The sequence below is a fragment of the Coregonus clupeaformis genome, chromosome 31 (assembly GCF_020615455.1).
Source record: "Coregonus clupeaformis isolate EN_2021a chromosome 31, ASM2061545v1, whole genome shotgun sequence".
NCBI lineage: Eukaryota > Metazoa > Chordata > Actinopteri > Salmoniformes > Salmonidae > Coregonus > Coregonus clupeaformis.
In genome coordinates this window covers 36115558-36139770 of record NC_059222.1, presented here as the reverse complement: position 1 = coordinate 36139770, position 24213 = coordinate 36115558, and the positions used below count along the sequence as shown (strand labels likewise).

At 46.4% G+C, this 24213-nt stretch overlaps 1 protein-coding gene across 1 annotated transcript; it reads left to right on the top strand.

Moving 5' to 3' along the window:
- Positions 1 to 429: 429 nt before the first annotated feature.
- On the top strand, positions 430 to 24213 carry LOC121547098 (exportin-5). Its single transcript, XM_041858206.2, has 33 exons — positions 430 to 644; positions 1320 to 1441; positions 1724 to 1796; positions 2030 to 2167; positions 2355 to 2537; positions 2646 to 2672; positions 2865 to 3050; positions 3336 to 3412; positions 3506 to 3550; positions 3733 to 3826; positions 3944 to 4027; positions 5043 to 5168; positions 7252 to 7342; positions 7485 to 7613; positions 8312 to 8427; positions 8705 to 8860; positions 8949 to 8990; positions 9115 to 9204; positions 9413 to 9612; positions 9955 to 10051; positions 10218 to 10399; positions 13248 to 13348; positions 13881 to 13977; positions 14824 to 14960; positions 15286 to 15383; positions 15685 to 15731; positions 18315 to 18421; positions 18794 to 18853; positions 19123 to 19223; positions 19550 to 19657; positions 21794 to 21931; positions 22036 to 22203; positions 22476 to 24213. The coding sequence occupies exons 1-33, from the start codon at positions 543 to 545 to the stop codon at positions 22626 to 22628; spliced, it is 3675 nt and encodes a 1224-aa protein (XP_041714140.1). The 5' UTR covers positions 430 to 542; the 3' UTR covers positions 22629 to 24213.

The following is a 24213-nucleotide window of genomic DNA, read 5'->3' as shown; positions in this document are numbered from 1 at the left end:
AGTTTGTTGAAATTAAAACAAAAGTAATGAGATTGTTACCATGAACAAGCAGGTCCAGCTGCAGGTGTGTGACCGTGAGCATCCAGAAACTGAATAGACCGCAATGTGTAAGTCGCTCTGGATAAGAGTGTCTGCTAAATGACTTAAATGTTTAAAAAAAAATGTGCCTCTGCCAGGTAAAGGAAACGCACAGGAGATGGCGGGAATGGAGGCTGGCCCAAAAGCCACATTTAAAAATACCAAATTAATGCATTTTCTTTGTGCTGACACAATCCTTTAAATGAAATGAAGTATTTGCATGTGTATTTTGTATCACACACAGTGACATTTGTCCCTCTGTGCTCTGGCCTCCCGCCTTGAGGCGAGAAAACTACAAGTCCCAAAGTTCAACATTTATCTTGTGGAACGTTCATGCGCAGCACGTTGCGCCTGTGTACATGCTGTGAATTATCGAAGCGCGTGCAGTTTACCCATTGTAGGTGTTTTGCGTAGTGAAGTACCGCTAGCATTCATCTCACTTTCTGAAGACGCTACTCAAAGTCATGGGTGAACCAGTGTCTGAAATGTGTGATCATCTCATCAAAGCTGTTAACGTGATGATGGACGCGGAATCTAGCCAAATATATCGTCTGGAGGCCCTAAAGGTATCTTGAAAGCTAGATGCTAGTTAGCTAATGTTAGCTGGTAAGGGGCCAGCTAGCTAGCTTTCCCAGTTGCGATGTGGTTACTTGACTGAGAATGGGCTGTGTTTATATAAATACATAGCTAGCTAACTATAACTTAGCATTATAGACGTCGATCGTGGCATTTTCCCACGTCTATTGCATGGATTAATCAATGGGCGTAGCTTGCTAGCCATTTAACCAGCTAGCTAGATAGCTAACGTCAGAAGGCTAACATACCATTCCCATCACGTTGCCAGCTGCGGATTTCATTCATTGCACACCGGTAGCAACCTACATAGCTGTGCAGAACCAGTACTGCTGCTGATGCACACAAACTGAATGCAAGATCACTTATGCCAAAAATGTAGCCTAGTTATATTGATTGCGTTGAGTAAACTGAGTTATTCATTGTTTTGAGAGCGTCTTGCTACTGTAGTTAGTAAGTAGCAGCTGGCAATCTTTGACTCCTAAGTCACTTATTTGTAAAGCTCCATAAATTACATTGATAACTATGACGGGTATCATTGCAAGTTGACCGTTCTGATGTTTCAAACGTCATTGATGTGAATGAGTTTGTTCTAGCTGGCTACCGCTAGGTAACTGAGTGAGTGTATATTATTAACTTGTCCATCGTATCTCATTTTTTCTCTTCAGTTTTGTGAAGAATTCAAAGAGAAGTGTCCCTTCTGTGTTCCATGTGGGCTACAGTTAGCAGATAAAGCCCAAACAGCAGTGGTGAGGCACTTTGGTCTACAGATACTGGAGCATGTCATCAAGTGAGTTCATGAGGCATTATATGATTAATTCAGTTCTCCTCATTTACATTTAAGTCATTTAGCAGACACTCTTATCCAGAGCGATTTACAGGAGTGCCTTGCTCAAGGGCACATCAGCAGATTTTCCCTAGTTGGTTCGGGGATTCGAACCAGCGACCTTTCGGTTACTGGCCCAACGCTCTTAACCACTAGACTACCTGCCACCCCATCATTGTCATCAAGACTGGACACGTATTACCAATATGTTCCCCAAAACCTTGTTTTTCTTCATGTTGAGAATAGGTTCAGATGGAACAACATGCCACAGCAGGAGAAAGTCCAGCTGAAGAACTGTGCCATGGGGCTGTTGTCAACTGTAAGTCTGTCTGGGTGATAAACACCCTGTTAGTGTCTCTATTCTTCTAGAAAAGGTATGTGGCAGACGAGATGATGAAGGAAATTAATGGTGGTCTGTCCTCCGAAATAACAAATATAGTACAAAAAAATAAACCAACAAATTCCGCATTGTTGCGTGATCTGTTAGATGTACATGTATGAATATACTGACACTAGTCCGTTCCCTGACTGGCTCACTGCCTCCCTCTGCAGGGCACCTATCCTATCCTGGAGGAGGAGAGCCACATCAAGGACGTTCTCGCACGGATCATAGTGGAGATGATCAAGAGAGAATGGCCTCAGCACTGGCCTGACATGCTCAAGGAGATGGAGGCACTCACCAGCATAGGGGTGAGTCAGCACTTTCCATTTCAGTGTTTCCCCTAGGTTCTGTTGGCAGGGTGCCAACTGCCAAGGCCCCCCCGGAGCAACTTTCAGGGCTTAAAACATCAATGGATTCAATTGCAGAGTACATTACAGGATACAAATAAAGTTTTGTTTGCGATCCGAATAATGACAACTCCCTCCCCACCCCCAGGAGGCCCAGACAGAGCTGGTGATGTTGATCCTGCTGCGGCTGGCAGAGGACGTGATCACCTTCCAGACCCTGCCCACCCAACGCCGTAGGGACATCCAGCAGACCCTCACCCAGAACATGGAGAGCATCTTTAGCTTCCTGCTCACCATCCTGCAGCTCCACGTCGACGAGTACCGCAAACTGGTAAACAGAAAATGGTTACATCTGTCTCTCATGCTGTAGATTTTTTTGCAGCAGTGTTTTTGACCTCTTTTATTGATATGATTTTCGACCTTTTTGTATCTCTTCCAGAAAAAAATACCAGGCCAAGAATTGCAGGTAGGAAATAGTTTTTTATGTAGTACAATATATTCACTTTCAAATATATTATATTCACATTTAGACACCCAGCTAAAGAGACTTCTCTGTTCTGTTTTCTGCCCCTCAACCGGCTCTCTCTCATCTCTCCCCACCCTTCTCCTTCCTTCCTCTTCACTCCTTCTACTTCCTGCCCCCTCTCCCCCCGGTCAGGCCAAGGCCCACTGTCGTGTAGGCGTGGCTGCGCTGAACACCCTGGCAGGCTACATAGACTGGGTGGCCCTGGCCCACCTCACCAACGACAACTGTCGCCTGCTGGAGATATTGTGTCTGCTGCTCAGTGAGACCGAGCTGCAGCTGGAGGCTGCTGAGTGCCTGCTCATCGCCATCAGCCGCAAGGTTACTACACAGTACTAGACACTCCCCTTACTGCAGACAGGCTCTATAGGACCTGACATGCCCCTTTATGTCCAGACACTCACCCTGTCTACAGGCACGCCCCTTTCGACAGGCACGCCCCTTTCGACAGGCACGCCCCTTTCGACAGGCACGCCCCTTTCTAGGACAGGACCAGATATTTTTTGAAGACATTATTGAAATTGAAGTCTACAGCTACTGAATGGCTAGTACTAGTCAGGTACGTCACAGGGCTGTGTCATCTTAATGTGCCTGGTGTCTCCACAGGGGAAGCTGGAGGACAGGAAACCACTGATGGTGCTGTTTGATGATGTCGCCATGCACTACATCCTGTCTGCAGCACAGTGAGTACCAGTCCCCTCACCACCCATAAGACCTTACACAGAAGCATTACTAGCTCATTCTGGCTTCTAATTCTCATTGGTTTGTGGTTGCAGGTCTGCAGATGGAGCAGCAACATGCAACAAATCGTCTCCAACACAGTGAGTAGCCTACACATTTTGGTGTGCCTACCCAGCGGTCTTATGTTTTTTGCTCTAGAACAGGGTTGATATTTAGCATTAGCATTGGAGCTCATACGGCCTGTTCTTTTTTATTTCTGGGAAGTGTGCTGTGATGTTTAAAAATTCACTTTTAAATAAAGTTTGCTTTGATTTCCCCCCAGGCCAGTGGCGGGGTTGGTGGAGAGACACTACACATTCCTGAAGAGGCTATGTCAGGTCCTGTGTTCCCTGGGCAGCCAACTATGCTTCTTAGTGGTGAGTCTGGCTGCACTGTCTTTGATTACAATAATCTATTAACTATATTGTTTTATGTATTTATTTATAGTACACATGGGCGTCTTGATGATTCTGTCCTATGTGTTTCTAATGCAGGGTTCAGATGTGGAGGTAGAGGTACCTGCAAATCTCAGCAAGTATACAGAAGCATTCCTGGCCTTCACCACTCACCCAAGCCAGGTGAGTTACCTGCTGTCACAGTAAAGTACCAGCCAGGTGGGTTACCAACTGTTACAGTAAAGTACCAGCCAGGTGGGTTACCAACTGTTACAGTAAAGTACCAGCCAGGTGGGTTACCAACTGTTACAGTAAAGTACCAGCCAGGTGGGTTACCAACTGTTACAGTAAAGTACCAGCCAGGTGGGTTACCAACTGTTACAGTAAAGTACCAGCCAGGTGGGTTACCAACTCTTTACAGTAAAGTACCAGCCAGGTGGGTTACCAACTCTTTACAGTAAAGTACCAGCCAGGTGGGTTACCAACTCTTTACAGTAAAGTACCAGCCAGGTGGGTTACCAACTCTTTACAGTAAAGTACCAGCCAGGTGGGTTACCAACTCTTTACAGTAAAGTACCAGCCAGGTGGGTTACCAACTCTTTACAGTAAAGTACCAGCCAGGTGGGTTACCAACTCTTTACAGTAAAGTACCAGCCAGGTGGGTTACCAACTGTTACAGTAAAGTACCAGCCAGGTGGGTTACCAACTCTTTACAGTAAAGTACCAGCCAGGTGGGTTACCAACTGTTACAGTAAAGTACCAGCCAGGTGGGTTACCAACTGTTACAGTAAAGTACCAGCCAGGTGGGTTACCAACTGTTACAGTAAAGTACCAGCCAGGTGGGTTACCAACTGTTACAGTAAAGTACCAGCCAGGTGGGTTACCAACTGTTACAGTAAAGTACCAGCCAGGTGGGTTACCAACTCTTTACAGTAAAGTACCAGCCAGGTGGGTTACCAACTGTTACAGTAAAGTACCAGCCAGGTGGGTTACCAACTGTTACAGTAAAGTACCAGCCACAGCCTCTCGATACAAATCCCATACAGCTAGCTAATACTATTGTTTCTCCATATCCCCCTTTGTCGATTCTGGGCGTCGAGCACTGAACGTTGAGACAGGTTTATTCTTTCATTTTTCAATCTGTTCTGATTATCTATTCTACTCTGAACTGAAGTATTTTTGTGTCATTCCCCAACAGTTCCTAAGGTCTTCCACCCAGATCATGTGGGGAACCCTGTTCAGACATGAGATTCTCTCCAAGGATCCTGTCATCATCCAGATGATAATCAAGTACTTTAGAGCCACCATGACCAACCTAGTCAAGGTGAGACAGGCTACAACACACACTGCCGATTTTGCAGGTTTTCCTACTTACAAAGCATGTAGAGGTCTGTAATTTTTATCATAGGTACACTTCAACTGTGAGAGACTGAATCTAGAAAATCCAGAAAATCACATTTGTATGATTTTTAAGTAATTAATTTGCATTTTATTGCATGACATAAGTATTTGATCACCTACCAACCAGTAAGAATTCCGGCTCTCACAGACCTGTTAGTTTTTCTTTAAGAAGCCCTCCTGTTCTCCACTCATTACCTGTATTAACTGCACCTGTTTGAACTCGTTACCTGTATAAAAGACACCTGTCCACACACTCAATCAAACAGACTCCAACCTCTCCACAATGGCCAAGACCAGAGAGCTGTGTAAAGACATCAGGGATAAAATTGTAGACCTGCACAAGGCTGGGATGGGCTACAGGACAATAGGCAAGCAGCTTGGTGAGAAGGCAACAACTGTTGGCGCAATTATTAGAAAATGGAAGAAGTTCAAGATGACGGTCAATCACCCTCGGTCTGGGGCTCCATGCAAGATCTCACCTCGTGGGGCATCAATGATCATGAGGAAGGTGAGGGATCAGCCCAGAACTACACGGCAGGACCTGGTCAATGACCTAAAGAGAGCTGGGACCACAGTCTCAAAGAAAACCATTAGTAACACACTACGCCGTCATGGATTAAAATCCTGCAGCGCACACAAGGTCCACCTGCTCAAGCCAGCGCATGTCCAGGCCCGTCTGAAGTTTGCCAGTGACCATCTGGATGATCCAGAGGAGGAATGGGAGAAGGTCATGTGGTCTGATGAGACAAAAATAGAGCTTTTTGGTCTAAACTCCACTCGCCGTGTTTGGAGGAAGAAGAAGGATGAGTACAACCCCAAGAACACCATCCCAACCGTGAAGCATGGAGGTGGAAACATCATTCTTTGGGGATGCTTTTCTGCAAAGGGGACAGGACGACTGCCACGTATTGAGGGGAGGATGGATGGGGCCATGTATCGCGAGATCTTGGCCAACAACCTCCTTCCCTCAGTAAGAGCATTGAAGATGGGTCGTGGCTGGGTCTTCCAGCATGACAACGACCCGAAACATACAGCCAGGGCAACTAAGGAGTGGCTCCGTAAGAAGCATCTCAAGGTCCTGGAGTGGCCTAGCCAGTCTCCAGACCTGAACCCAATAGAAAATCTTTGGAGGGAGCTGAAAGTCCATATTGCCCAGCGACAGCCCCGAAACCTGAAGGATCTGGAGAAGGTCTGTATGGAGGAGTGGGCCAAAATCCCTGCTGCAGTGTGTGCAAATGTGGTCAAGACCTACAGGAAACGTACGATCTCTGTAATTGCAAACAAAGGTTTCTGTACCAAATATTAAGTTCTGCTTTTCTGATGTATAAAATACTTATGTCATTCAATAAAATGCAAATTAATTACTTAAAATCATACAATGTGATTTTCTGGATTTTTGTTTTAGGTTCCGTCTCTCACAGTTGAAGTGTACCTATGATAAAAATGACAGACCTCTACATGCTTTGTAAGTAGGAAAACCTGCAAAATCGGCGGTGTATCAAATACTTGTTCTCCCCACTGTATGTGCATCCAAGACTTTGTGCAGGTGCACATTAAAGTATCAAAATGTTCATTAGAACAAATGAGCAACTATAGGACTCTCATTGAGTTACACACAAAGGGACAAATTATAAATATAAATACTGACAACTACACCAGAAGGTTGAGCTTCTCCACCATTGATACTGTTTGTCTCTACATGCTATTACATTTACGTCATTTAGCAGACGCTCTTATCAAGAGCGACTTACAAATTGGTGCATTCACCTTATGATAGCCAGTGGGACAACCACTTTACAATTTTGATTAATTTTTTTCTTTGGGGTGGGGTAAGGGTGGGCTGGAGATGACAAGTGCCTGGATTAGGACCTGTGCCGCTTCCTGTGTAAGGCAGGGTCGTATTCTGCCAATGTTGTAGAGCATGAACCTACAGGATGGGGTCACCGATCTGCTATGACAAGGTTCTTTAATTCTATGACTTTATGTTCTTGTGTTCTGCCTGTTAGACTGGTTTTCCTTCCAGGAACGACAGTCCCAGCTGTGAGTACTCCCGTCATGACTTCGACAGTGACGAAGACTTCAACTCCTTCTTCAACTGTAAGCAATGTGACTCCTATTTTATTTGGATTTATGCAATCTTAATATATAATCTAATTTATTTATTTGCTATCAAAGAATGTTCTCCCCAGTTTGTTCCTACTGATCACGACCCTGATGCTTGTGTTCTAATGTGTTCCAGCGTTCCGAGCGCAGCAGGGGGAGGCGGTCCGGAACGCGTGTCGTATCGTTCCCTTGGAGGGCTTCCAGATTGCAGCAGAGTGGCTGCAGTATCAGATCAGTACACCCATTGACATCGGGACCACTGTGTGTACGTGCTGCTTCTTGACTGTGGCTCATACTGAAGATCTGGGAATGGGGGGGTCTCGTGTGTGTGATGGTAAATGTGTCTTGGAGGAGTCCCTGAGGGATTAACACACTGCCAGCCAGCCACAGCAGTCAGACTGCCACAAGAGTAGCTGTAGGGTTAATAACTGGAGAGGTTGTGGGACTATGACCATTAGTAAGTTTCTAGGTCATCTGAGCTGACTGCTCAAATCAAGAGTTAACCCGTATCAAGAGGAAGTAGAGAGTTGAGATTCTTATAAAGGAAATGCTTCTTTATATGTATGAGATGAATTCTCACTCTTGCTCACTCGTAACACACACATTTAGATGAATTCTCGTAACAACTCTCTGAAAGGGCGCCAAGTGACAGACAATTGTAGGTCAAGTGATACTGGTGGTGCCTGTTAATTAATGAATTAATTTGCGTTATTAACTCTGTCTTTATTTCTCTCTCTCTCTCTCTCTCTCTCTCTCTCTCTCTCTCTCTCTCTCTCTCTCTCTCTCTCTCTCTCTCTCTCTCTCTCTCTCTCTCTCTCTCTCTCTCTCTTCTCTCTCTCTCTCTCTCTCTCTCTCTCTCTCTCTCTCTCTCTCTCTCTCTCTCTCTCTCTCTCTCTCTCTCTCTCTCTCTCTCTCTCTCTCTCTCTCTCTCTCTCTCTCTCTCTCTCTCTTCCCCCTATCCAGCTAAGATGGCTGAGGGGCTGTGCTCTATCCTGTCTCCGTCAGCGGTCCAGTGGGATGCTATGACCTTCTTCACAGAGAGTGTTGTGGGACAGATGTTCAAGAACGTAGAGGTTGAGGTAAGAGGAAGCAAAACAGGCCAAATGCTAATGGATACCCACAGCAGAGAGATGAGGAGAGTTAGAGGGGTAGAGAGGATGATACAGTATCTAAAGTGGCTAAGTGAACGCTCTAGATGGCAACAATGCAACAGCTACAACTAGGTACAACTTGTTGAAAGACAAAACCATTGATTCATACTTTTTTTCCCCATGGCTGAAGAACATAAACAAGTGTTATGAATGTGATGGTGATGATGCAACCCTAACTGTGGTGTCCCCTCTGTCCTTTCTGTAGAAGTTGCCAGTAGACCAGGGCATTGAGCTGCTGCAGGCTGTGTTAAACTACAACACCCAAGACCCTCTCATCCTGTCCTGTGTCCTCACCAACCTCTCCTCCCTCTTCCCCTTCGTCACACACCGACCTCACTTCCTGCCTCAGGTCCTCTACAAGGTGAACACACACACACACACACACCAATCTATAATCTCGCAAAGTCTTTATGTGGATCATGTTAAACTGTTGTTGTTTTCCTTCCCAGCTGTTTGCCTCCATCACATTTGAGGTGGTAGAGGAGAGCAAGGTGAGCCGTCTTAAATATTCTTAGGAGGGACGACGGATGTCTTCTTTGGGATTATATCAAAGTGATGGCTGTGAGGCCAAGTAGTCCGTCCAATCATCAATCTGATCTGTGATGTCATTTTCAGGCGCCACGGACGCGTGCAGTGAAGAATGTCAGAAGACACGCATGCTCCTCCATCATCAAAATGTCTCGAGACTACCCATGGTTCATTCTGGTATGTGTCTGCGGTCAAGTTCCTCCCACTCCTAGAAGAGGCTCACCCAGCGCTGTGCAGTGAAAAGGAACAGATGCTTTAAGTAGATACTGATGAAACACAGTTGACTATTACTTAAATCTATTGCATCTTACAAGTGTGTATGGGGGGATGGATGTGTCTGTGTGTTTCATAATGTACATCTCTCTCTCTCTCTCTCTCTATGCAGCCATGTTTTGACATACTGTATAATCAGGTGAAGAAGCTGTTCTCCAACGAGGCCCTGTTGACCCAGATGGAGAAGTGTGCTCTGATAGAGGCCTTGGTTCTCATCAGTAACCAGTTCAAAGACTACACCAAGCAGAAGGCCTTCCTGGAGGAGCTCATGGCCACCGTGTCCGCTCGCTGGACCTCCGACGAGATGAGGCAGTATGTACACACACGCACACTGTATACACACACGCAATGCAGACACACGTGCGCGTACCGGAGTTAAGAATGTACGCTCACTCCACAGCTAGCTTGAAATGTCACGGATGGAGCCATCCAATTGGTACCTGTTAGAACGTTGTCAAGGAGTGCGGTCACGTGTGTTAGTGGAGCAGAGGTCCCGAGTTCCAGCCAGGTATGAGCCGAATCGGGGGGAATTCGCTAAGCAAGCAACGTGATGTCCGTAACACGCCTAAACGACATGCGTACACACACACACTAAACCGCACACACACACACAATATATAATATAAATGGTTGTTCTCTCTCTGTGTGTATCAGTGTGCTGTGGGATCCTGCTCTGTTCCTGGCCTTCGTTGGTGCTGATCAGCTGGTGGCTGAAGGCACAGACCACACAACAGGCATCAACAGGTCACGGGTAGGTAGGTGTGTGTGTTGTGTTCGCATGCATGTGTTCATGGCTAAGTGCTATAACGTTCTATGTGATATCAGGCTTGCCAGTTCTACCAATTCTGCCAAAACATCAACTAAAAGTGTCCTATTCCTTGTTTGTCTCTCCCCCACCCTGCCCTCCTTCCCTCCAGTTGAGTTTCTGTGTGTACACCATCCTGGGGGTGGTGAAGAGGGCCCGCTGGCCGGCTGACCTGGAGGAGGCTAAGGCGGGGGGCTTCGTGGTGGGCTACACCCCTACTGGAGCCCCAATCTACAGAAATCCCTGCACCTCCCAGGTCCTGGCCATGCTGCCCAACCTGCTCGCCCTCATCAGGTTAGGGGATGTGTAGAGGGGGTGTTGGAGAGAGACAGTGTGTATTTGTGAAGATAAGTGTTTATGATCATGTTTGTGATGGTAATCAATCAACTGTATTTATAAAGCCCTTTTTACATCATCAGATGTCACAAAGTGCTTATACAGAAACCCAGCCTAAAACTCCAAACAGCAAGCAATGCAGATGTAGAAGCACAGTGGCTAGGAAAAACTCCCTAGAAACCTAGAGGAACCAGGCTCTGAGGGGTGGCCAATCCTTTTCTGGCTGTGTCGGGTGGAAATTATAAGAGTACATGGCCGTTTAAGGGGGGGGGGGCGCAAAACTGGACAGGAAGATCACATCAGTGACTCAACCCACTCAAGTCGAGTATAGCGGGGGAAAAGCCTGGCACGACGTGACGCACCCCTCCTAGGGACGGCATGGAAGAGCACCAGTAAGCCAGTGACTCAGCTCCCGTAATAGGGTCAGAGGCAGAGAATCCCAGTGGAGAGAGGGGAGCCGGCCAGGTAGAGACAGCAAGGGTGGTTTGTCACTCTAGTGCCTTGCCGTTCACCTTCACACCCCTGGGCCAGACTACACTCAATCATAGGAACTACTGAAGAGATGAGTCTTCAGTAATGACTTAAAGGTCGAGACCGAGTCTGCATCTCTCACATGGAAAGGCAGACCATTCCATAAAAATTGAGCTCTATAGGAGAAAGCCCTGCCTCCAGCTGTTTGCTTAGAAATTCTAGGGACAATAAGGAGGCCTGCGTCTTGTGACCGTAGCGTACATGTAGGTATGTACGGCAGAACCAAATTGGAGAGATGGGTAGGAGCAAGTCCTTTGTATGTTAGCAGTAAAATCTTGAAATCAGCCCTAGCCATAACAGCAAGCCAGTAATATGATAATTATTTTTGGTTCTAGTCAAGATTCTTGCAGCCGTATTTGGCAGTAACTGAAGTTTATTTAGTGCTTTATCCTGGTAGCCGGAGAGTAGAGCATTGCAGTAGTCTAATCTAGAAGTGATAAAAGCATGGATTAACTTTTCTGCATAATTTTTTGACAAAACGTTTCTGATTTATGCAATGGTACGAAGATGGGGGGGGAAAGGCTGCTCTTGAAATATTTGTTATATGTTCGTCAGAAGAGAGCCCAGAGTAACACCGAGGTCCTTCAGTTTTATTTGAGACTACTGTACAACCATCAAGATTAATTGTCAGATCAAACAGCTGATCTCTTTGTTTCTTGGGACCTAGAACTAGCATCTCTGTTTTGTCAGTTTAAAATAAAAAAATGTGCTTTCACCCACTTCCTTATTTCTGAAACGCAGGCTTCCAGGGTAGGCAATTCTGGGACTTCACCATGTGTCATCGAAATGTACAGCTGTGTGTCGTCCGTATAGCAGTGAAAGTTGACATTGTGTTTCCGAATGACATCATTAAGAGGTAGAGTATATAGTGAAAACAATAGTGGTCCTTAAATGTAACCTTGAGGAACGCCGAAACTTACCATTGATTTGTCAGAGGACGAACTATCTACAGAGACTAACTGATATCTTTCCGACAGATAAGATCTAAACCAGGCAAGAACTTGTCCATGTAGACCAATTAGGGTTTCCAATCTCTCCAAAATAATGTGGTGATCGATGGTGTCAAAAGCGGCATTAAGGTCTAGGAGCACGAGGACAGATGCAGAGCCTTGGTCTAATGCCATTAAAAGGTAATTTACCACCTTCAAGAGTGCAGTCTCAGTACCATGATGGGGTCTAAAACCAGACTGGAGCGTTTCGTATACATTTTGTCTTCAGGAAGGCAGTGAGTTGCTGCGCAACAGCTTTTTCAAAAACAATTGAGAGGAATGGGAGATTTTCCAGGTCAAGGTTTGGCTTTTTCAGGAGAGGCTTTATTACTGCCACTTTTAGTGAGTTTGGTACACATCCGGAGGATAGGGAGAAGTTTATTATGTTCAAAATAGAAGGGCCGAGCACAGGAATTAGCTCATTCAGTAGTTTAGTTTGAATAGGGTCCAGTAGGCAGCTGGAAGGTTTACAGGCCATGGCTATTTTCGTGAATGTGTCGAGAGATACAGGATTAATAGGTCCTGGCAGTTCTGTGCAGACTCGGGACAACTGAGTTTTGGAGAAATACGCACATTCAAAGTGTCTAATTTGATTTCTAATGATTATGATCTTTGAATTCATCACTGCTGAAGTGAAGGACATCCTCACCTGGGGAATGCAGCTTTTTAGTTAGCTTTTTGACAGTATGAAAAATACATTTTCTATTTGTTTTTATTCTCCTCAATCAGGTTGGAAAAGTAGCTGATCGAGCAGCAGTGAGGGCTCTTCCATATTGCACGGTACCAGCTAGTCAGAAGACCATTTCCGTTCCAATTTTCTGGAAGCTTGCTTCAGGGCTGGTATTTTCTGTATACAGGGGAGCTAACTTCTTGTGAAAAATATTTTTTGTTTTTAGAGGTGCAACTGCATCTAGGGTATTACCCAAGGTTAAATGTAGATCCTCGGTTAGGTGGTTAACTGATTTTTGTACTCCGATGTCCTTGGGTAGGTGGAGGGAGTCTGGAAGGGCATCTAGGAATCTTTGAGTTGTCATAGAATTTATAGCGCGGCTTTTGACAATCCTTGGTTGGGGTCTGAGCAGATTATTTGTTTGCGTTTTGAAACCCAATAAGATGGTGGTCTGATAGTCCAGGATTATGAGGAAAAACATTTAGATCCACAATATTTATTCCACGGGACAAAACTAGATCCAGGGTATGACTGTGGCAATGTGTATGTCCGGAGACATGATGATAGTGTTTGGGATGATGATAAAGAGAATGATGATGATGTTGTCTCTCTGTAGAACACACAACAATCTGTTCCTGCCGGAGAACATGTGTCGTCTGAGTGAGACGTTCTCCAGGGCCTACGAGGTGATCGAGGTGGAGAGGAACGTGGTTCTAGGTAAGAGGAACCACACTGGTTCTTCACAGTACTGATTTAGAAACCCTATACCACAAGTTGGTAACCTGTGGTGTCTGTGGTGTTAACCTGTGGTTATAATTCCCCCCCTGAGGGTTATACCTAGATAGTTTGTGTGTATGTATTGATATGTAGCTACGTGTGCCTTTTGTGAAGAAAAAAAACAGAAAAAAAAGAAATGTATGTAGTTCTGTCCTTGAGCTGTTGTCTATTAATGTTCTGTATTATTTCATGTTTTGTGTGGACCCCAGGAAGAGTAGCTGCTGCTTTTGCAACAGCTAATGGGGATCCTAATAAAATACCATATACTACAAAGCAGGATCAATGAGTTAGCCAGCTAACTTGCCTAAATGTTCGGAAGCACAGATCTAAGTTTAGCTTACTTACTGAACAAGAAAATCTATAGTTATTTCTGGTTGTTCATCAAAGTTAGCTGGCTAACTCATTGATTCTTCTTTTAGTATACACCTCTGAAGGATAATAAACCATTATTATTGTGTGTCTTGAACTGTAGGCCTGCCACAGCCAGTCCTGGACATCTATGACTCTCCCGTTTATAAGACTCATCTAGAGCGCATGCAGGGTTTCTTCTGTACCCTCTATGACAACTGGTGAGTTCTTCACTGTGGACAGGCTTCTGCTTCCTCCCCTTCTCTACACACGCACACAACCACACAATCTCACTCTCTCTTATCTCCCGAGTGGCGCAGTGGTCTAAGGCACTGCATCGCAGTGCTAGCTGTGCCACTAGAGATCCTGGTTCGAATCCAGGCTCTGTCGTAGCTGGCCAAAAATCACAATTGGCCCAGCGTCGTCCAGGGTAGGGGAGGGAATGGCCGGCAGGGATGTAGCTCAGTTGGTAGAGCATGGCGTTTGCAACGCCAGGGTTGTGGGTTCGTTTCCCACGGGGGGCCAGTATGAAAAATTAAAATGTATGCACTCACTAACTGTAAGTCGCTCTGGATAAGAGCGTCTGCTAAATGACAAAAAATGTAAAAAATGTCTTGCTTACCAACCCCCTCGCTCTTTCTCAGTTTTGACTAGATGGTATACAGCTTATGTCAAAATTGACTTTTCGTAGCAGGTAAAATAATTTGCGCAGCAGGTTAGGAGAATCAACGTATCAGGTTAGGAGAATTAGGTTAACATTAGGAAAAGGGTTAGGATTAGCTAAAATGCCAAAGAAAAGCACATTTTAACGTCAATTTGACATAAGATGTATGCTCTCAAGACATGACCCCAGAGATGGAAGAGGAATCGATACATCCCACTCCATTTTTTTCTGGTTCAATGGAAGTCAATGAACTAAGCAGACCAGACTCAGCTGCTATCGCATTGGTGTCTATGGGAGAGCCACCCCGTTAAGCAGACCGGAACTGACTATTTTTTTAAATGGTAAATGACCTAAGTGAACCATCTTCATTTATCCACCATCTTTGATTTTTCTCTCTCTCTAGTTACCATATCCTGGGGAATGCAGGCCTATCATTGCAGCAGGACTTCTACACCATCGAGGGATTGGCTGAACAGATCGTTGGTTCCGCCTTAATCTCCCTCGACAACGTGCCTGACCACAGACTCCGCCCCATGCTCCATATCCTTCTGTCCAATCGACCCATCAGAGCTACCAATCGCATAGAAGCTCTTGACTAATTCAATCAATCTTAATTTTCTTCAACCAAAAAAGGAATCTAATGTCATTTCTAGTGAAACAAGTATCCCTCTTGCAGGTTTTTTGGGTGATCAAATACAACCACATTTTCCACCTATTGAACATAGAGAATGGAGTAAAATACATGTAATCAAGCACACACTGGGGCGTAGTCATGGCCATGAAAAACATATTACCCATCTGGTAAAGCCACTGATATTACATATCTATTCAATCAATCTGTGCTCCTTAATGTGTGTGTGTGTACGGGTGTTCCTGAAGCAGTTGGTGCTGTCGTGTCCTCCGGAGTACTACGACAGTCTGCTCTGCCCCCTGCTGGGCCCTCTGTTCGCCTACATGCTTCAGGTCAGAGCTCACACACTTATCTCCTTGCTCTTGTGAAGCAATATACCAAAAAGGAGAGCTTCTTTGCGTATAAAAAAAAAACATTAAGTAAAGTACTTGCGTAACGAAAAAGGTTAACTGTGGAACAACTTCCAAATAAATATACCAAACTCGGAGGCTGATCAAAAACTCGGAGCGTGCTTATTTTGGATGATCAGTCTTTTTGATCAACATAGTTACTAGTAATCAGTTACCATAGAGATGATAAGAAATAATAGGACGGATCATATGACATTGTCTCTCTTTGTGTTTATTTGTACAGAGACTCAACATCAGGTGGCAGATCATCAACCAGAGGAGTACTGTCAGGTAAGATGCGTCCGTCCGTACATTAGAGCCCTGCACGGTCATGAATTTTAAGTCTGAGTCCCACCCATTCCCGTGATGTTCAGACCCTACCCTACTGATTGCTTCTGCCCAAAATCAGAAATAACTTCCTTCGTTAGTATCCATTAGCTGCTGGTCTCTGCCTGTCCTCCTTCTCCCTGCGCTGCATGCGTTCTGTATGCTAGTCTGCCTGTGTGAGTATCCATAGCAATGGCTCCGCCTTGGGCTGCTCGATGACGAGATGCGAGAGAGCAGTTAGCTGTTAGCTAGCTACTTTTCACCACTCTAAACTCCAGAACATTATTAATTTCTGTGAAATAATCTCTCCCGTCGACTCGGACAATGTTTTGGTCTTATATTTGATGAGGTTGAAGCACTTCTAACACCATGTTATGATCTTAGTAAGATATGACCTGAGTCCTAGGACTATACCTCAGGGCTACCTGGCCTGATGACTCCTGGCTGTCCCCGTCCCCAGTCCACAGGATCGTGCTGCTGCTCCAGTTTCTGATGTTCTGCCTGCGGCTATGGAACCCTGACCTGTTCACCAGACGTGCTACCTTATTCCGGACCTGCTGTTTCGATCCTCTCTGCCTCTCTCTATCGCACCTGCTGTCTTGACCTCGGCTATGAAAAGCCAACTGACATTTACTCCTGAGGTGCTGACCTGTTGCACCCTCTATAACCACTGTGATTATTATTTGACCTTGCTGGCATCTATGAACGTTTGAACATCTTGAAGAACGATCTAGCCTTAATAATATAATAATAATATGCCATTTAGCAGACGCTTTTATCCAAAGTGACTTACAGTCATGTGCGCATACATTTTTACGTATGGGTGGTCCCGGGGATCGAACCCACAACCCTGGCGTTACAAGCGCAATGCTCTACCAATTGAGCTACAGAGGACCACCTTAATGGCCATGTACTCTTATAATCTCCACCGGGCACAGCCAGAAGAGGACTTGCCACCCCTCAGAGCCTGATTCCTCTCTAGGTTTCTTCCAAGGTTCCTGCCTTTCTAGGGAGTTTTTCCTAGCCACCGTGCTTCTACATCTGCATTGCTTGCTGTTTGGGGTTTTAGGCTGGGTTTCTGTATAGCAGTTTGTGACATCTGCTGATGTAAAAGGGCTTTATAAATACATTTGATTGATGACTGTAGACTACTGCGCAGCAGAGCACGAGCAAATGGCTCAGCTTCAAAATGTTACTGATGCCCGAGCCCTACCCGTACCCTAATAATTGATGATAAAACTGGCCCTACCCTGTCCTAACCTGATGGATAGTGACGGGGTGGGTCGGGTAGCAGAGCTCAAGCGTGCATCCCTATGAATGCATTTGAGGGTAAGCACCTCCGCCACACTGACCCTCAACACGGAGGCCCCTCAGGGGTGCATGCTTAGTCCCCTCCTGTACTCCGTTCACTCCGTGGCCGCCCATGACACCAACACCATTAAGTTTGCACACGACACGACGGTGGTAGGCCTGATCACCGACGACAATGAGACAGCCTATAGGGAGGAGGTCAGAGACCTGGCAGTGTGGTGCCAGGACAACAGCCTCAACGTCAGCAAGACGAAGGAGCTGATCGTGGACTACAAGAAACGGAAGGCCGAGCACACCCCCATCCACATCGACGGGGCTGTTGTGTAGCAGGTCGAGAGCTTCAAGTTCCTCGGTGTCCACATCACTAAGGAACTGTCATGGTCCACACATCAACACAGTCCCGAAGAGGGCACGACAACGCCCCTTCCCCCTCAGGAGGCTGAAAAGATACGTCATGGGCCCTCAAAAAGTTCTACAGCTGCACCATTGAGAGCATCTTGACTGGCTGCATCACCGCTTGGTATGGCAACTGCTTGTCATCCGACTGCAAGGCGCTACAGAGGGTAATGCATACGGCCCAGTACATCACTGGGGCTGAGCTCCCTGCCATCCAGGACCTTTGTACCAGGCGGATTCAGAGGAAGGCCCTAAACATTTTCAAAGACAACAGCCACCCAAGTCATAGGATGTTCTCTCTGCTACCGCACGGAAAGCAGGACCGATGCATCAAGTCTGGAACAAACAGAACCCTGAACAGCTTCTACCCCCAAGCTATAAGACTGCTAAAGAGTTAACAAATTGCTACCTGGAATATCTGCATTGAACTATTTTGCCTCATCACATACACTGCAGTTACTGTTTATTATCTATCCCGTTGCCTAGTCACTTTATCCCTACCTATATGTACATATCTACCCCATACCCCTGCACATAGACTCGGTACTGGTACCCCATGTATATAGCCAAGTTATCGTTACTCATTGTGTATTTATACCTTGGAATTCTTTTTCTATTTATTCCGTTATTATTTTTCTGCTATTTCTCTATTTTTTTTCTCTGCATTGTTGGGAAGGGACCGTAAGTAAGCATTTCACTTCGTAAGCAACACCTGTTGTTTAGCAAGCATGTGACAAATAAAATGAGATTTGATGTGGTCACTTTGAATGTATAGGTTTTCTTTCTTTCTTTGCTGGTGGTATGTTGACAATCTCCCTCCCTCTCCCTCTGTGTGTGTAGTATGGAGGAGGACGAGGACGAGGTGTGTGAGGAGAAACACGTGACCCAGGAGATGCTGGAGGAACAGCTGGTTCGTCTGGTCACCAGAGAGGTTCTGGACCTGCTCAGTAAGTCCAGACTTTGGGAGAAAGGACATCTTATTGGAATGTAGGGAGCAACTAAGTAGCACTTTATATATAGTTTCTACATTGAGCGTGTTTTTTTGTCCAGGAGAAAGAATCTGGTTCTATGAATTTAGTTCTGATGCACATCCAGATTTGATAGGTTTGGGGTATGTGGAGTAGATTAGGTTTGGTGTATATGGAGTAGATTAGTTTTGGGGTATGTGGGGTGGATTAGGTTTGTTGTATGTTCGGTGGATTAGGTTTGGGGTATGTTCGGTGGATTAGGTTTGGGGTACGTGGGGTGGATTAAGTTTGGGGTATGTGGGGTCGATTTCAGTGTGGCCATATTTCCTAACATTTATCCTTTCCCCTCAGCTCATGCCTGCATACTGAAAAAAGTGCCTGAGCCAGCAGGGAATAAGGAGGATGTGGATGGTAAGTGTTCCCTGATCCCTACTTGTTCCCTGATCCCTTCTTGTTCCCAGATCCCTTCTTGTTCCCTGATCCCTACTTGTTCCCAGATCCCTTCTTGTTCCCTGATCCCTACTTGTTCCCTGATCCCTACTTGTTCCCAGATCCCTACTTGTTCCCTGATCCCTACTTGTTCCCTGATCCCTTCTTGTTCCCTTGTTTTCAAGGGAAGAAAAGCGTCATTCAGGGTCCACCCCCTTCTCATTCTTCCTTTTATGTCCTATTGTGTGTAGATGAGGAGATGATGTCCACTGAGTCCCAGGCAGTCACAGCCAATCCAGCCCAGCCAACAGGCGAAATGACTGAGCTGGGGAAGTGTCTCCTCAAACACGAGGTCAGCACCACACACACACACACACACACACACACACACACACACACACACACACACACACACACACCAGAGCATTTGCAGCAGGGGTGTTTAACTCACTCCATGGAGGAACTAGTGTCTGCTGGTTTTCACTCCTCCCTTGTACCTGATGGATGACTAAAAGTCACTAATTAGTAAGGAACTCCCTTTACCTGGTTGTCTAGGTCTTAATTGAAAGGAAAAACCTAAATGAAAAACCCGCAGACACTAGGTCCTCTGTGGAATGAGTTTGACACTCCTGATCTACAGCATCGACCCATGTGACAGGTCTCTTTCTCCCTCTGCAGGACATCTATATGACCTTGTTGACTATCTCGTTCACCTCTCTGTCCTGGAAGGACACCAGTAACTGTCACCGCACCGCCTCCATGGTCTGCTGGACCCTGCTACGACAGGTAAGCTGTTACCCTGCTACGACAGGACAGGTAGGCTGTTACCCTGCTATGACAGGACAGGTAGGCTGTTACCCTGCTACGACAGGACAGGTAGGCTGTTACCCTGCTACGACAGGACAGGTAGGCTGTTACCCTGCTACGACAGGACAGGTAGGCTGTTACCCTGCTACGACAGGACAGGAAGGCTGTTACCCTGCTACGACAGGAAAGGTAGGCTGTTACCCTGCTACGACAGGACAGGTAGGCTGTTACCCTGCTACGACAGGACAGGTAGGCTGTTACCCTGCTACGACAGGACAGGTAGGCTGTTACCCTGCTTCGACAGGACAGGTAGGCTGGAACCCTGCTACGACAGGACAGGTAGGCTGTTACCCTGCTACGACAGGACAGGTAGGCTGTTACCCTGCTACGACAGGACAGGTAGGCTGTTACCCTGCTACGACAGGACAGGTAGGCTGTTACCCTGCTACGACAGGACAGGTAGGCTGTTACCCTGCTACGACAGGACAGGTAGGCTGTTACCCTGCTTCGACAGGACAGGTAGGCTGTTACCCTGCTACGACAGGAAAGGTAGGCTGTTACCCTGCTTCGACAGGACAGGTAGGCTGGAACCCTGCTACGACAGGTAGGCTGTAACCCTGCTACGACAGGACAGGTAGGCTGTTACCCTGCTACGACAGGACAGGACTGACACATACAAGGCAGACGGACAGCAACTTTCCATTTTAAGCACTCCCAACCCATTTCTGTTTCTCGCTCTGTTTGTCTAATCTCTGTGTGTCTGTCTGACTTTGGCTCCTACTTTTGTGCTCTCTTCACTGTCTCTCTCCCTCCCTCTCTCTTCACTGTCTGTCTCTCTCCCTCTCTCTTCACTGTCTGTCTGTCTCTCTCCCTCCCTCTCTCTCTTCACTGTCTGCCTCTCTCCCTCCACTGTCTGCCTCTCTCCCTCCCTCTCTCTCTTCACTGTCTGCCTCTCTCCCTCCCTCTCTCTCTTCACTGTCTGCCTCTCTCCCTCCCTCTCTCTCTTCACTGTCTGCCTCTCTCCCTCCCTCTCTCTCTTCACTGTCTGCCTCTATCCCTCCCTCTCTCTCTTCACTGTCTGCCTCTCTCCCTCCCTCTCTCTCTTCACTGTCTGCCTCTCTCCCTCCCTCTCTCTCTTCACTGTCTGCCTCTCTCCCTCCCTCTCTCTCTTCACTGTCTGCCTCTCTCCCTCCCTCTCTCTCTTCACTGTCTGCCTCTCTCCCTCCCTCTCTCTCTTCACGGTCTGCCTCTCTCCCTCCCTCTCTCTCTTCACTGTCTCTCTCTCTCCCTCCCTCTCTCTCTCTCTCTCCACTGTCTGTCTCTCTCCCTCCCGCTCTCTCTTCACTGTCTCTCTCTCTCCCTCCCTCTCTCTCTTCACTGTCTGTCTCTCTCCCTCCCTCTCTCTCTTCACTGTCTGTCTCTCTCCCTCCCTCTCTCTCTTCACTGTCTGCCTCTCTCCCTCCCTCTCTCTCTTCACTGTCTGCCTCTCTCCCTCCCTCTCCCCCCTCTCTCTCCCACTCTCTCTCCACTGTCTGTCTCTCTCTCTCCCTCCCTCTCTCTTTCTCTCTCCACTGTCTGTCTCTCTCCCTCCCTCTCTCTCTTCACTGTCTCTCTCTCTCCCTCCCTCTCTCTCTTCACTGTCTGTCTCTCTCCCTCCCTCTCTCTCTTCACTGTCTGTCTCTCTCCCTCCCTCTCTCTCTTCACTGTCTGCCTCTCTCCCTCCCTCTCCCCCCTCTCTCTCCCACTCTCTCTCCACTGTCTGTCTCTCTCTCTCCCTCCCTCTCTCTCTCCACTGTCTGCCTCTTTCTCTCCCTCTCTCCCTTCACTGTCTGTCTCTCTCCCTCCCTCTCTCTCTCTTCACTGTCTCTCTCTCTCCCTCCCTCTCTCTCTCTCTCCACTGTCTGTCTCTCTCCCTCCCTCTCTCTCTTTACTGTCTGTCTCTCTCCCTCCCTCTCTCTCTCTCTCTCTCTCTCCACTGTCTGTCTCTCCCTCCCTCTCCCTCTTCACTGTCTGTCTCTCTCCCTCCCTCTTTACCGTCCCTCTCCTCTCCCTCCCTCTTGTCACCGTCTGACCCTGTCTCCCTTCCTCTCTCTCTGACAATGTTCTTCTCTTCAGGTTGTAGGGGGGAACCTTTTGCCAGAGGCGGTCACATGGTTCTATGCCAGTGTTCTGAAGGGTCTGCAGATGCACGGGCAGCACGAGGTCTGTAACTCGGCCCTCACACAACTGGCCCTGGTTATATACGAGAACCTGGTGAGTTACACGCTCACTCTCACACATTCATTCTCCCTTCCTCCCTCCCTCCCTCTCTCTTTTTTCTTCCTCCTAACTCTTCCTTTCCTCCCTCTCTGGGTCAGCGGCCGCGGTACCTGGAGCTAAGGAGTGTGATGACTCAGATCCCCAGCATTAATCTGGAGGCTCTGGACCAGTACGACCAGCGGCTGCTGGAGCCCAGCTCCGCCCAGAAGGTGGGAGAGAAGAAGAGGAAGGACCAGTTCAAGAAGCTCATCTCCGGCACCGTGGGGGTAATACCACCTCCCGCCACTAGATGGGGTGTTCTATTACTATGTTTTTCTGTTAAAAAGACCTGCATAGAAGACCTAGAATAATTTAAAAAGGAAATAATGTCTGAAATGTGTCGATTGTGACTGCTGAAATGGTTATACTTTATTGGCGAGTTCTGGCAGTATTTTTCATATAAGTTGAATTAAATAGGGCCTGCACACTCAAATTATTATAAGACAACCATTAAATCCAAAACAGATTGTAAACTGTTTTTGATCTCTCCTCTCCACAGAAAGCTCTTGGCCAGCAGTTTAAAAAGGAGGTACATATCCGAAATCTTCCGTCTCTCTTTAAGAAGCCCAAGCCAGAGAAAAGAGACATTGTGGAGCCCAGTGAGAGTGGAGCACTAGCAGCTCTCTTCTCCCCAACACGGGACAACATCTAGGAGAACATAGCAGCACAGAGAGGCCCTCAGACTGGACTAACACACACACACACACACATACACACACTACAATCAGCTGTTACAGGACTTTGACTGGACTAACACACACACACTTTTTTCCCCTCCAGTGTAATTTTGCTCCTGAAGGATATGCTCACCAAGGGTATGACGTCTCTATCCTATTGATCAACAGTAGGATGAATGGACTCTACAAACTGTGGACAAAGGGAATCAGAATATTCTGTCATGGACTGAACCCTGCTAACCTGTCATAAATATTTATCCAAATAATGTGAGGGTCTGTTTGCCTTGATCAGAAATATGGAACAATATGTCTGAAGACCATGATGGTGATGAAGAAGAGGGTTATTGTTCTTAAAGAGGACATGGCTGTTGCCATAAACCCTGCAGGTTGTACATGGTAACAACACATTGCATCTATACAGCTCATATCCTCACTAGCACAACATATTTAGCTTACATTGTGTTTTGGTGTCTCCGCTAACATGGACCATCCACATAGGCGCTAAGCATAGAGATAGATCGAGGCTCTGATTGTTTATCTATACCATTATAGCGTCTGACATTATGGGCAGCGCCATGGAGGCTACAACCCATAGGAATCCCCACCCAGTTGACTACTTGACTATTTTAAAATGGTGGATGATTGCAATGCCCATGCTAAAGTGGGTTATAGCCATGATGAGTGCTCTATCTATGGTGCTAAACGACAGCAGCCATTTTGTGCCAGAAGAACCCGAATGAGATCCAGTGAGCACGTCTGAGGTGGGAGAATTCAGAGTAGTCTGCTGTATAAGGAGAGCTATCATCAATCCAAGCCAAGGTTTTGTACAGGATCATTACTCTATCGATGGATGAGGTTGTCAAGTAGAACCGTCATTGGTGTGACATTTTGTTTTGCACTGGTGGTTCTCCCAGATATGAACGAATGAGAAACCAGCACTACATTCCTCGTATGTTAAAGGGATAGTTTGCTGCAACAAGTTTTGTCAGGCGTTATTGTTTGTAAAAACTGACTGACTAGTGGAGAGCTCATATTTTATGCCATCTGTTTTGTAGGTAACATTGTATACATTTGGAAAAGATCTACAGGATAGGGAAAGGGAAAGAGTATACCTAGTCAGTTGCACATCTGAATGCATTCAACTGAAATGTGTCTTCCACATTTAACCCAACCCATCTGAATCAGTCCTCAATCCCAAATGAATGGAATAGAAGCTAGCCACCAACTACTATAACTCAAGTTCATATGGTGCCTGTCTATTTCCCATTCATTTGGTATTAAGGCATACAGAATGATTTACACTAAAGATGTCATAATGGACTCCTCTATAATATGGACTCTGTTACATCAATGATCAGTTGTGATTTTTTTGTGAACTACCCCTATAAATCTCCTCACCCTGTCAATGATTGTTTTGTTCACACGTGGCCCTTTTTTCCTACTCCACACTAAGGAAATAATGATCTGTACTTGTTCAGGTGACAAACTATTTAAAACTAGTGCTGTTTAGACTTTTCTGTTTTTAAATAAAAGTGGACTTGAAAGTCATTTTAAATGGTT

Bases quoted from the DNA above. Each gene is read 5' to 3' on its own strand.
- LOC121547098 (XM_041858206.2), top strand. From the start codon at position 543: ATGGGTGAACCAGTGTCTGAAATGTGTGATCATCTCATCAAAGCTGTT. The intron at 2,538-2,645 runs GTAAACAGAAAA...TATCTCTTCCAG, and splicing joins TCGACGAGTACCGCAAACTG to AAAAAAATACCAGGCCAAGA. The intron at 7,614-8,311 runs GTACGTGCTGCT...CCCCCTATCCAG, and splicing joins TGACATCGGGACCACTGTGT to CTAAGATGGCTGAGGGGCTG.